Below are 13,666 nucleotides of genomic sequence, written 5' to 3' on the forward strand. Positions count from 1 at the left end.
CAACCAAGGTACATGCCCTTGACCGGAATCGAACCTGGGACCCTTGAGTCCGCAGGCCGATGCTCTATCCACTGAGACAAACCGGTTAGAGCAGCGAGGCCACAACACTAGTAACAAAGAAACAGAATTTCTGGAGGATGAGGCCAGAAATCAGGATTTTAAAAAGATTCCCAGGTGATTCTAATATGCAGCCAAGGTTGAGAACCACTGTTGTAGAGCAAGCAAACTTGCGGCACTCAGGCTGCATGAGGCCCACAACGAATATTTTTGCGGCCCAGCCAATACAACAGCATCTAAGAAACGTTTTAATAAAATTTCATAACTTAATTTTTACAATATCCTGTTATACATAATTATTAATAATGAACTACAATGTTTGCTAGTGACTAATTACTATAACCGTGTTGCATTCATTTCCCTTAGGCGCCTTACGCGCAGGCGCACCATTTCTCTCCACTAATACTAGCAGCGAATATTTCAGCAGCCGATTGCCACGTCATTAGTCTTGGGTTGTTTAGTGTGCACAACAGGAAATATTTCACTTTTGGAGAACAAAAAAAATAGGTTTATTTGTATTACGCTTATTTGTGCAGTTATTCAGTGTCTGGTAAGTTAATGTTCAAGGGCAAATATTAATTTTTATTAAAAGGTTCTATTATTTTATGTTAATGATTACTCATTTATTTCAGTCCTTTGTATTCAGCATGTCTCCATCGAAATAAACCTACGTTTCTATGAAAATGGAAGCTTTTGTTGTTTTGAACTTGACTTTTGGACCGAATTATTTTCCTGTGGCAATAGTGGGAAAGGATTGAAATATGAGTGGTCACACTACTGCATCTGAACACAGCCCAGTTGTTTGGTCTACTGCCATGGCTTGGTGGCTGCTGGGCTGTCTGTGGTTTGGCTGAGAATGTCTGATGCCTGTCCTAAAGCCACTCCGCCCCGTCTGGTGATCACTGTGCTGGTTTAGCTGTGAGGTTTCTTCCAGGATGACCCAGGTGCACCACAGAATGTGACTACTCATTAGCAGAGTTCCTTCTGCTCGCCCCACATCAGCTAATTTCTCCCCATCTACTGAACAGCTGAGGGGTATAGCGGTCTATTCCGAATTTCAATGCCAAATTTGTAACATATTATATAGGCTTGCTGGATTCCTGAGGAATACAGAGAAAACCATTCAATAATTACTTACCTCCTAACACCTCGAATTACCGGTGCCCTTATTACAGATCATCCTGCCCCCACAGCTATCCCTTCCCTCGCCTGCCTTTCTGTTAGTTGGCTTCATTCCATCCACCTTCAAATAGTCACACGCCTCCTTATCTTGGGAAGTGAAATACACAGAAACACCTGTGCTTGACTGCTTTATTCTTCCCCTTCCCGAAAGTGTGGCCCAATTCCTCACCTTCCTTTACTACCAGCTTCTCTACGTGACGCATCTGCTCTTCCTGTTTCCTCTCCCCTCAACTCCCTCCTAAATAATAATCCAAATTATAAAGTACTTTCTTTTTTCCAGGCACTGTTCTAAATATTTAACAAATAGTAATTCCTTTTATTCTTTCAGGTTGGTACTAGGATCAACTCCTCTGGACAGATGGGAAAACTGAGGCCCAGAGAGGTTGAGTAACTTGGCCAGGGCGACCCACTGGTACGTAGCAGAGCTTGGATTTAAATGCAGGGAGTCTGGTTGAGAATGTGTGCCGACAACACTTGACACATCCGCACTGTCCCCACTTCCTTGCAACTGGATTTTGTCCCCATGACAGTAAAACTAGGCTCTTGGAAATGTTAGGTATTTACTGTCGGCTCTGATACTGCAATACTGAGGCTAGATACACCTGCACTGCATGTGAAGATCTAATATTTGCAAGATTGTCCCTCTCTTGTTATACAAGATAACAAAGCTTCATTAATCTGAAATGAACAAATCATTCTGATGAGGGCTGAACTAAAATTTATACTTTTATGATCTATGTTCTATGAAAAAGGGGTTACTTGGTCAAGGTAATAAGTAAACCATTTGAATCAGCAGAGGCATAATTTGACTTACCGCAGGGGGGATAGGAATACTTTAAAAATGTTTAAATGCAAATTTAGCTTTCTGATGCCAAAAGAGTTTTGCCTACTCCAGACAATAACATATATTCTGCACTTCTTGATTCCTGCCTTGAAGCAATGTGCAATCTAGAAGGGAAACTATTGAGATAATAAGAAAATGGCAGAAAATGGCATGTAATCATGCTCTGGAGCATAAATGGTGACTTTTGCCATCATCTAATTTGTTGGAATTTGCAAAGCATGTCCCGAGAGCTGGAGAGTTCTCAGGCACCATGCCAGCTGTCACCAAGAGGGTGGTGAGCCCTGCAAGAGTAAAAAAAACTGCACCTTTTCAAGCTGAAAGGTGTCTTAGAGATCATGCAATCCACTCATTTATGGAGGAGGCTACGAGGGCAAGGTTATTTTTATAGTCACAAAGCTAGTTGGCAGCAAATTCTTGTCTGGAATTCTGCTTCCTTATATTTTTCCTTTTTTTGTGTTCCATCACGAGCCCCAATAGTTAATCTGTAGACTTGATCCACTTGTAATCACCCCTAGAGTAATATAGTTATTCAGCAAACATTTATTGAGAGAGACAGACAGAGAGAGACAGAGAGGTGGATAAATGAGCAGAGTGAAAAACGAAGATATGTGAATGTGACCTGGCAGTTAAACCAGGCAGTACATGAACTCCATGGGGACAGAGATTTTGATCTCTTCTTATTCACAATGCATTGCACCCTTATTGACCAGACCAGGCCTGCCACAATGCAGCATAATTACTACTTCATATTTTAAGGAACAGTTTCCTTGTGTTTTTACCTAGAGTGTCTGTAAGTGGGGGGATATTATTCCCATTTCATAGGTAAAAAGCATTAAAACTCGGAGGAGTTAATGATTTGCTCATCTAGACCTAGAATCAAGACTAGAAATTAGGGCTTTGCCTCCTAATTCATTACCTAACTGTAAAAATATTGCTTTCTAACTAAAACAATCAATTAGCTTATTATTCTGTATGAGGGATAAAGATAGACATGCAACCTTCAGCAAACTCTAAAGAAATGCATATGGCTGGCGTCATTTCTGCCCCGGGTCCTGCTATCTCACACTAACTACAAGCACTTCTTATGCTTCAGAACATGTCTTCCCTTCTTTACTTTCTTCTCAGAGCGGTAGCGAGTGCCTCTTCTAATGAGGGTCTTGATGGCTCTCCATGAGACTCTGAGCTGTTACAACAATAAAGGCTCTAATGTCTTACAACCTTCTCCTCAGTAGACCATCATCTTTTACAGCATTATTGTCCAAAATGACTGCACTGTAACCAGACTGTGTGGCCGGCCATACTTCTATTTAAATCCTTGTCTTTTAAAGGCATCCTACCTTTTCCCCCTTCTAAAACATTAAAATATATTCCAAAGAGAACAAACCTTAAATACAGTTAACACTGGTTTCCTCACAATAGGACAGATTGTAGAAACCCTAAGAATTTAGAGAAAGGGGAAATAAAGTGATTAGGGAAGGTGGGGGGATGAGGTTTCATAAAGAGGTACAGGGTGTGAAGAGAACTGGTAGGGAGGAGGGTGAAGCTTGAGCAAAGACGGAGGCCTGAACAAGCAAGAGTCAGAGAGAGAAACAGAGCAAAGATGGAGGCCTGAACTGAGACTGGGTAGAGCTGGGCATCAACTGGGGCGGCAGAACTATGACCACACTCAGACGAGTCTAAGACGTTGACACAATTTGGGGGGATTACAAACTAAGGATTAGTAGCCAAAACCCTGATGCAGGAGGAAGCGTCCAATATTAAAAATGCCTTCTGGGAAGGGCATTCCAGACCCCACCGACAGCAGTAGCTGCTCCAGGCTCTGGCTCCCATGGAACACTGTCTGCACCTCCACTGCAACTCTCACCATTCCTGGCACCTCTGCTCTCATGTGTGGCTCCCAGGAGATTCTGAGAAGCTTGAATATCAACATTAATATGTAAGTCATCCCACGAATTGTCTTTATTTCATCCTACAAAGTAACGGGGTTTGGGGATGTTTTCCCTTCAAAATTCTGACCAACATTATATAAATGAAATGACAGTTTCTCAATACCCTAAAAGTCTCGCTCATCTTTTGTGGGGAATATACAGAGGCAGGGGTATTTTGACTGTAAAATGCTTCTCTGTAAGAAAGTCTGTAATAGTTTTTTCCATGGCATTTGGTAACATGTTTAGATACTATACTTTCCAATAGCCAAGTAGTCATTTTTGCACTGCTAATAAATGTTTAATTTCTTCTCCAAATAGTTACCTTTTATTGGGAGGGCACTTACAATATTTTTCATTTGAATATCCTCTATAATAAAACCCTAATATGCAAATTGACCCAACAGTGGAATGATCGGTTGCTATGATGCTAACTGACCACCAGGGGGCAGAAGCTCGATGCAGGAGCTGCCCCCTGGTGGTCAGTGCGCTCCCACAGGGGGAGTGCCACTCAGCCAGAAGCCTGGCTCACAGCTGGTGAGTGCAGCGGCAGTGACAGGAGCCTCTCCTACCTCCGCTGCAGGCGGGTGGTAAGGAGTGAGGGGCCCCGGACTGCAAGAGCCCGGGACTTCGAGAGAGAGATGTCTGACTGCCGGCTTAGGCCAGTGGGGTCCTGGACTGGGAGAGGGCGCAGGCCGGGCTAAGGGACTCTTCCCCACCCCAGTGCACGAATTTCGTGCACTGGGCCTCTAGTTCTCTAGTTTATTTTAAAATCCCTGTTTCAACTTATCACCAAATACAAGTGTTTCTTGTTTTCATATGTATCCGATGAATCCCTTCATCTCTAACCATCTGTATCTTTCTTAGTTCCTCCTTTAGCATCCACTCCCAGAATCACTGCAACTGCCTTTAGGCCCCTCAGTGACTCTCTGCCTCTAGTTTCTGCTATAACCCATTCACCATAAAATCCCCCTTTGAGCCACATGGCCTAGTAAACAGTGGCATCTACAACATACCCCCTGGAAGAATCCTGGTTCCACTAGTTATTAGCTCTGTGGCCTTGAGCAAAGTACTTGAACTTTCTAGGCCTCAGTTTCCTCCTCAGTTAAGGAGAAAATGAGGACAATGGTAGTAACTATCCAGTAAAGTTGTTGATAGGGTTAAAAGGATTATAATATAGAAAATTCTTAGACTAGAGACTGACACAGTGACATAGAGTAAGCTCTTGGGAAGTATTAGTTATTGCTATTTCAGCTACATTGGACATTGTCATTCATTATGCCAGGCTCACCTATTCCCCTAACTCAACCCCTGCTAAAGGGGCATCCACAGGCCACCATATTTTGTACAGGATTCTGTACATCCCAGGTGTACCCAATTGGACAAGGTGTGTAAACTTAAGCCATAGGCTAGCCCAAGGGTGGGCAAACTTTTTGACTCGAGGGCCATAATGGGTTCTTAAACTGGATGGGAGGGCCGGAACAAAAGCATGGATGGAGTGTTTGTGTGAACTAATATAAATTCAAAGTAAACATCATTACATAAAAGGGTACAGTCTTTTTTTTTTTTTTTAGTTTTATTCATTTCAAACGGGCTGGATCTGGCCCGCGGGCCGTAGTTTGCCCACGGCTGGGCTAGCCACTGACATATGACCTGCCAGCAATGGAACGATGACCTGACAAGCCAGAGAATTCCTCTCTTGAAAATCTAAATTTAAAAATGTTGAGAAAATGAGGAACTTAAGCAGGACCAGGTCCATGAAGAAGCAGATACTGTAAGCAAATAAAAATTACGAAACTAAGAAATGTATTAACAGTAGAGATAAAGAATTGGCAGTTGATAATGGAAACACAATTAAACAGGTGGAAAATAGGTAGGGCCAGTGACGGTGGAGAACTAGCATGATTTTCCATTTATTCCAAATGTTGATTCTCTGCATCCTGATCTACATTCTAACTCCAGCTGAACACACTCCAGGCCATACTAATCCATTACAATATACTTCCCCTCTCTTGCACTAACCTGAGGGATGCTATATACCTTCCATGTCAAAGAACCTAAATAACTAAACAATGGCACTGCAGACATCTTAGATCAGCGGTTCTCAACCTGTGGGTCGTGACCCCTTTGGGGGTCGAACGACCCTTTCACAGGGGTCGCCTGAGACCATCGAAAAACACATATATAATTACATATTGTTTTTGTGATTAATCACTATGCTTTAATTATGTTCAATTTGTAACAATAAAAATACATCCTGCATATCAGATATTTACATTACGATTCATAACAGTAGCAAAATGACAGTTATGAAGTAGCAACGAAAATAATTTTATGGTTGGGGGTCACCACAACATGAGGAACTGTATTAAAGGGTCACGGCATTAGGAAGGTTGAGAACCACTGCCTTAGATGATGAGCTGGGGAATATGATCTCAACTGTAGAGACTTCGTTGTCTATCGGTCAATCAACTCTAATGCACCCCATACCCTGTCCCCACAGCTTTCCTCATCCAGAATAGGCTCCCGTTCCTTTTGGCATAGGCACAGCCTAATTTTCTTTCAAGGGCTAGTTCAGATCCTACTTTCCCCATGAACACCTGGGTACCATACCACTTCTTCTTGGATTCTTTTATTTATAATAAAGGAAAATAAGTCCATATGACTACAATTGAGAATACTTAGATACAGAATCATTTACTGAATATCAATCCCTCTGATTATAAGCTCCATAGAAGCAGGGCTCATATCTATCTTGTTTCTGTTCTGTGCCCACATGTCACATTGCCTGGCACAATGGATGAACTCAATAAATATTTGATGAATGAATAAATGAATAAACAAATGAATCATCTTTTCAACAAGACACTAGCTCTTTAAAATCGGGGACTGTGTTGTCAATGTCCTCTAAGAGCCCAACATGTCTGGCACAGAGTGGCCCTCATTAGTATTTGCTGGCTGGTTTACGATGCTCTGTATATGTAGAAGGGAGTTGCTTTTTTTTAGGCTTGGTGAGAACGATGCACACCTGGTCAAATTCACATCCTGCCTTATCCTTCATGTGCTCCCTCAACCTAAATCATACAAGAGAAAGAACAATTCGTTGGTATCAGCAAGACAGGGCACTAGAGACAAACACTTCCCTGCGCCATCCTTGCCGGTAGGTTTCTGACTCATTACGTTTGGTTGACTTGTTCCATGTCTGCAGTTTCCTGGCTCTGATAACCAGGAAGATGCAACCCTAGCCCTGGAAGTAGACTTTAACCAGAGCCCGGTTCCTAAAAGATCCTGGGCTGCACAATTTATTGTCATGGAGAACTAGAGCTGGTCAGGGGCCTATTTATGCCCATAAATTTTAGGTTGAGCTCTGAAAGCTTGTTGTTACTAGACATACAGGACTGTATGGCTTAGCGATTGCAGCTTTCTGTTGCATTGGTAATTGAATTAAAATAACATTATTTAAACTGATTAAAACAACAAAATCATTTTAACTGTTCAAAATTACCCTACTAAAAAAAGAATAAGGGCAGCCTGGAAACTCATATCCTACTTATGAGAAAGAATGAAGTGTTTTTCAGAAAAAAATAGGGTACGTATTTTAATGACACCGTAACAATATTCTTTAAATCTTTAAATACCTCTTAAGTATTTTCTTGGATTGGTAACAGTATTGTGTCCAGTCCCCTCCCCTCACCCATGGCAACCTTTCCATCATTATAGCCGCAGGGAACTGGGAGAGCAAAAGCCAGCAGGAGGGGCAGAAAACAGCAAGGAAGAGCCTTGCAAACAAAGCTCCTCTGGTGCTAGGAGGGGCCAGCATACGAAGAGAAGCAGGAGACGATGTCCTTACTTCTCCACAACTGCCTCAGCATCAAACTCACAAATGAGAGGGTGGAGAACAAATACAGACCCCGAATAGAAAGAACGGCTACAAGCCACTGAGGAGACAGCCTCCCAGGGGGTTCTGGCACACATGCGTGGACACTTCTGGAGAAGGGGAATGGCAGAGAGAGGGCCACGATCATCCCCTAAGTACTTCCCAGCCTCCCCATGTGGAGAAGCACCCTCCCCAACACCAGCGTCTTCCTGAGGTTCATGGAAGAGGGAGACAAGCTGAACACCAGAGACACTGACACAGTTGCTGTGTTTAGGGCCGGGTGACACACTGGTGGAGACAGCAGTTCCCATGGAGTGGAGAGCTAAAGGCGGGGCACTGAAGGAAGGAAGCGGCAGAGCCTTGAGGGTCTACTGTGCCAGGGAGAAAACAGTGGGTCAAATCAGCAAAGTGAAACCACAGGGCTCAAAACGTGCTGAAGAAACAGCTCACAGGTTTCCCCAGCCCTGAGTCAATGGTGGATGCCAGAAGCTGCCCAACAAACAGGAAGACCTAAGTGAACTCGAAGGAGGGTAATGTGAGACTACAAAAAAACAACAACACAAAAACAAAGAACAGATGGACAAAATACCTTCAACCCTAAGTCTAAAGACCTATCCTCTACTGTCCCACATCTAAGCCCCTGACCCAGTCAGTAGAGAGCTTGGATTTGTGAGGAAGTTTTGTTCTGTATAGAAAAACTTGAAAAGACATTTTTTAAATTCCCAAGTGTTGACTGTACAATTTTCACCCTACCCATTAGCAAAATTATAGGCTCTAGGAGCCAAAGAGATGCCAATGGTGCTAAATAAATATGGCGATTCTCCCTCTCCTTTATACATCTGTGAATATGAACTGCTTTCCACCCCCCTGCCACCCCTCCCCCCAACTCAGTTTAATGCATTATGAAGGTGACCAGAAAGAAAACTGAAAGAGTGCCCAGGGTGACTAATAAAATAAGGCCATACTAAAAGCCAAAGTTAGGAGTATACTTCTAAAGATAAATTAAATCCGATGATAGGTGAAAGTTTTGTTCTGTTGTCTAACTTGTAATCAGAGACAGTCCCTAAAGGGTCTTATGCATTACAATTGTGTCATTACAAGACATGTAGCTCAGATACAAAGAAAATGATCAAGTGTGCTCTTATAGTATACCAAGTCGATATTTGAGAAGGATTAAGTAAGATTAAAGACTGTCATAAATATGTAATTGCAATCAGTAATGAATTTTGTGATAGTCCTTATTCTCCAGGTGAGAGCTGATTTGATTGACCTCAGTGCACTTCATTATTCTGAAGGCTTTCCTAGTCCCAGAGGCTGCAGGTATGGTCACTGTCAGAGGCAACATTTACATACCTGGGAAGTAACCTGATCCCCTGCGGCCTCTTCTATGCATAGCAATAACCCACAGCCATCCAATATAATCAAATTAAATCAGAGTCAGTGTGACACTGTCAGGAGACTAATGGTTGGATATTAGCAGAATCTATCAAGGGTCTTTTATCTATCAGGCAAATAAATTCAACAGAGTACTGAAGGTCAATTCAATTTAGCACTAATGCAAACTTTAAAAAACAGATCATAGATTACATATCTATTATGTGGAAGATACTGTGCTAGGCATTAAAAGAAAATCTTTTAATATATTTTATTGATTTTTTTTTTACAGAGAGGAAGGGAGAGGGATAGAGAGTTAGAAACATCGATGAGAGAGAAACATGGATCAGCTGCCTCCAGCACACTCTCTATTGCGGATGTGCCCGCAACCAAGGTACATGCCCTTGACCGGACTCGAACCTGGGACCCTTCAGTCCGCAGGCTGACGCTCTATCCACTGAGCCAAACCGGTTAGGGCTAAAAGAAAATCTTGATTCATCACCAATGCAAATGTTGTAAACTGTGTATCATTAAGTAGTAGTCATTATGTAGTATAAATTGTACATATTTAATGGTTATGATAACTCTAAATCCTGAATGCATTCCCATTTCTCTAAGTGATGAGAGCAAAGAAAAATGACTGAAGTCCCATTAGTCACAATTTGGCCATTTGAAATATGAATCTTATATAAAAGTAGTTGAAAAGCCAGTTGCTTAATGTACCAGTAAATGCAAAATATTATAGCAAATTATTTATTATTCAGCTTTTCTTGTTCTTAGTAATATAGTAACTATGATCCTTAGGCAGAAACTTAATAGATTCTATGACATAAAAAGTTTTTCCACAGCAAAGACAATTTAAAAGCCATACAATGCAGATACATAAAATAATTAACCATCTTTAACTGTAGCAGAGATTGCCAGTTGCTTCCTAGTATCTATTCTCCCCTTCTTTATGACAGAACCCTGATTATCAGTGAGGCACCAATTAAAACACTACATTTCCAAGATTCCCAAATTAGGTATGGCCACGTGACTAAATTCTGGCCAACACACGCAAGAATTCCTTTCTCTTTGCTGCTCACAAGAGGCAGATTAATGGCATAGCATCAATGTCTGACGATTAAGCCATGGCCAGATCAGCCCTGCACTGCTGTAGAGGAGAGACACTGTTCCATAGTGTGACCCACTGCTTGTCCCACAAGCTGGACCTGGGCCAGAATGGAGGTTGCTTTCTACAACCCTCCCCCACACCCTTAGAGACTATCCTATATAATAAAGAGGTAATATGCAAATTGACCAGGCCGGCAGGGGAGGGCAGTTGGGGGTGACCACGCTGGCAGGGGAGGGCAGTTGGGGGTGATCGGGCTGGCAGGGGAACAGTTAGGCGTCTATCAGGCTGACAGGGGAGTGGTTAGAGGGTGATGAGGCTGGCAGGCAGAAGCAGTTAGGGGCAATCAGGCTAGCAGGCAGGCGAGCAATTGGGAGCCAGCAGTCCCGGATTGTGAGAGGGATGTCTCCTGTATTGTGAGAGAGAGGTCTGACTGCCAGTTTAGGCCCTGTGGGATCGGGCCTAAACTGGCAGTCGGACGTCACCCGAGGGGTCCCAGAATGGAGAGGGTGCAGGCTGGGCTGAGGGACACCCCCTTCTTCCGCCCAGGGCATGAATTTTGTGCACCAGGCCTCTAGTATGATCATAATTGATGTTCATATTGACATAAATCAGCATCCCTCCAGAGGCTTCTGTTATGTGCTGGTTCCTGGAACAGGTTGTTGTCCTGACCTGGTCAAACTATAAAGTAATTTTCCATACCTGGTTGCTTCATGTACTAGTCCTTGTTCCCCTTTTTACCCAATATAATTCCTTGGCACCTGCCAGGCAGCATGGGGATCCCTTTTGTCTTACAGCTGCCCAAGATATGCCTCATATATTAAGTTCCCTTTAATAAACTCTATTTAATTACCAGACTGGAGTGGGCAGCCTCTTCCTTTGGATGTTCCCTGCCCTGCACTTAAAAGGTAGATTTTCTGTCTTGGAGCTTTATCCACTAACACTTGGTGAACCAGCCAATATACTGAAGAAAGAGACATTCATGGGGGAAATCCCTGGTTGACCATCAACCTTCATGTGGGGAGGGGTGGCCTGTATGCCAGATATATGTGGACTATTGCATGAGTATGGGAATCTCCTGAATATGCCAACTGATTTTATGCATTTGTTTGAGGAACTACTACATGTTACACATTGTGGCAAGGAAGAAAACGTTATGGCCACAGCTGTGGGCTGGCTGCTCTTATGGGAGGTTTTGCTGACCACTGACACCCAGCTAGAGGCAGAAGACAGGGTTAGAAAATTAGAGGAACTGAAACTAGAAAACTGTATTAGAATGTCTACAACTCTGTTAGCATCAGGACTGGATGATAAAGGTTGGTGGGGGGTGGGATGGGGAGAAAAAGTTCCTTCGAAAAGATCCCACTGCTTTTATGGATGACATGAGATCTCTGTTTGCATCTGTATGTACATGTGTCTCTATATATGTGTTGTATTTATGTGGTGTTTTCTACCACCAAATGGTATTGTTAAGTTGTAAATGAGCTATGTTTAATTGGCTTAAAGGAATTGAGTGCTTATATAAATTAAATATAGGGTACTCTAAAATTCTCAGACATATGGAAACTAACCCAAATGCTTTTCAGGATCAAGTGATCTTGGAAATATTTGATATTAAAGCTAGTTTAAGTTTATTGGTTTAATTAAAATAGACATGTCTTTAGAGTTATCAGAATTAAATATAATACAATTAAATATAATACCTTCATTTTACCTAGGCTTAAAAATTTATCCGCAAAAATAATAACTTAGAATGATGGCTGATTTTATCTAAAGTGTCATATATTTTGGGGGGTAATCTAAACATAATTAAGAACTAATAAATTAAATAGATTTAAGTAGAATAAAATGTTTTAGGTAAAACCTTTAGCAATAATTGTAGAGGTTTATGAAAAAGGAATATTTGGGAAAATTTTTAATGTGTGGTCAAACTGCCTATTGTCAATTAGAATGGATTTATTAAGTGGATTTAAATATGAAAAGTAAGCTGATGTAAAATTAGAGTTTGATTCTCTTTTTCTCTGTTCAAATGACAAAGTTATCTTGGACTATAGTTCTTTTCCTGATAAAATATTGTGACAAGTTTTCTTCTTAGAAAGCAAAGATTCTATGTTTTATCAAATAATTTTCTGCATGCTAGCTTATCTCTATCAGGCCTTTATTTACTTGAAAAACTGAATCTTCTCAATAGTAAAAGCTAAAGTTTTGTATTTGAAATGCCTTAGCTGACTTTTATAAAAAGTCAGCAACAACAAAATCTATAGACTGTGGTGCATATGAATAAAGTCCATTCTGCTTCTGCAAAATGACCCCTCATTGCCAGACTGTTGCCATCCTGATGTCCTTGTAACATGGCAACAGTTTGCTCCTGAATCAGGGAAATTAAGATGGGAAAACAATGGTTGTAAACGAAATAAATAGTCAGGGCTATGGGAAACCCAAGATGGCTGTTTGGTTCTTCCAGACGCCTGGGCAAACTCAATTTTTGCATTCTTTCATGCATCATCATGCATTTAAGCTGGGCTTCATTACACTGTCACTTAGTATGAGTTGTTGTGTGTATGTTTTCTAAGTGGGTTGAAGTCTTCCCCTGCTGCAAGGCTGACGCTCTCACAAAGACAAAGAAACTGTTAGAAAACGAGTTTCCCACTTGGGGTACAGTTTCCAAGTGCTCCCTCAAGGCTATTTCCATGGCCCCACCATGCTCCATGGGATGGTGGCTCCGGACCTGTCACTGTTTTCCTTCCCAGCCTCTGTGAAACTCAGTGTGTTGATGACATAATGTTTACCTCTGAAGATTTGCCTCTGCTGCAGAAAACCTTGCAGGCCTTGCTGAACCATCTACAACAGAGAAGATGGGCAGTGAATTCACACAGAATTCAAGGACCAGGCACCACAGTGAAGCTGTTGGGAGTCGTGGTCAGCTAAGACACACGTTGTCCCTGAGGGCATCATAGACAAAGACCAAGCCTAACCCATAACAAAAAAATGTGAAAAGGGTACAGGCTTTTGTGGGAATTTGGGGGTACTGGTGAACATTTATATTCATTTAGCAAATGCCTTTGCCTATTATAATGCCTAGTTACATAAAAAGGGCCATATTATGGGACTGGGGAGCTGAACAACAGGGTGCCTTTGAGAAAGCAAAAATATAGACCAAACAGATTAAAGGCCTTGAACTTTCCAAAGTGGGGCTGCCATTGGGATTAGATGTTTCAGTAACCCCTGAACTGGGCATTATAGTGAAAAACAGCAAAAGGAGAGAGTGCCCTTGGGAGTTTGGTCCCAATTGTAGA

The 13,666-nt window shown here is 42.0% G+C and overlaps 1 protein-coding gene across 3 annotated transcripts in view; it reads right to left on the reverse strand.

The window, feature by feature from the left end:
• PTGER3 (prostaglandin E receptor 3) overlaps positions 1 to 13,666 on the reverse strand; it is a 104,494-nt gene that overhangs the window by 30,453 nt on the left and 60,375 nt on the right. The window contains exon 3 of one of the 3 annotated variants that reach the window (XM_023762554.1): positions 13,160 to 13,211. The exons of the other annotated variants lie outside the window; for them this stretch is intronic. Within the exon in view, the coding sequence (XP_023618322.1) occupies positions 13,160 to 13,211 (52 nt within the window). The remainder of the gene's footprint in view (positions 1 to 13,159; positions 13,212 to 13,666) is intronic. 3 annotated transcript variants of the gene reach the window in all.

This window comes from Myotis lucifugus, unplaced genomic scaffold, assembly GCF_000147115.1.
Source record: "Myotis lucifugus unplaced genomic scaffold, Myoluc2.0 scaffold_251, whole genome shotgun sequence".
In the NCBI taxonomy this organism is placed as follows: domain Eukaryota; kingdom Metazoa; phylum Chordata; class Mammalia; order Chiroptera; family Vespertilionidae; genus Myotis; species Myotis lucifugus.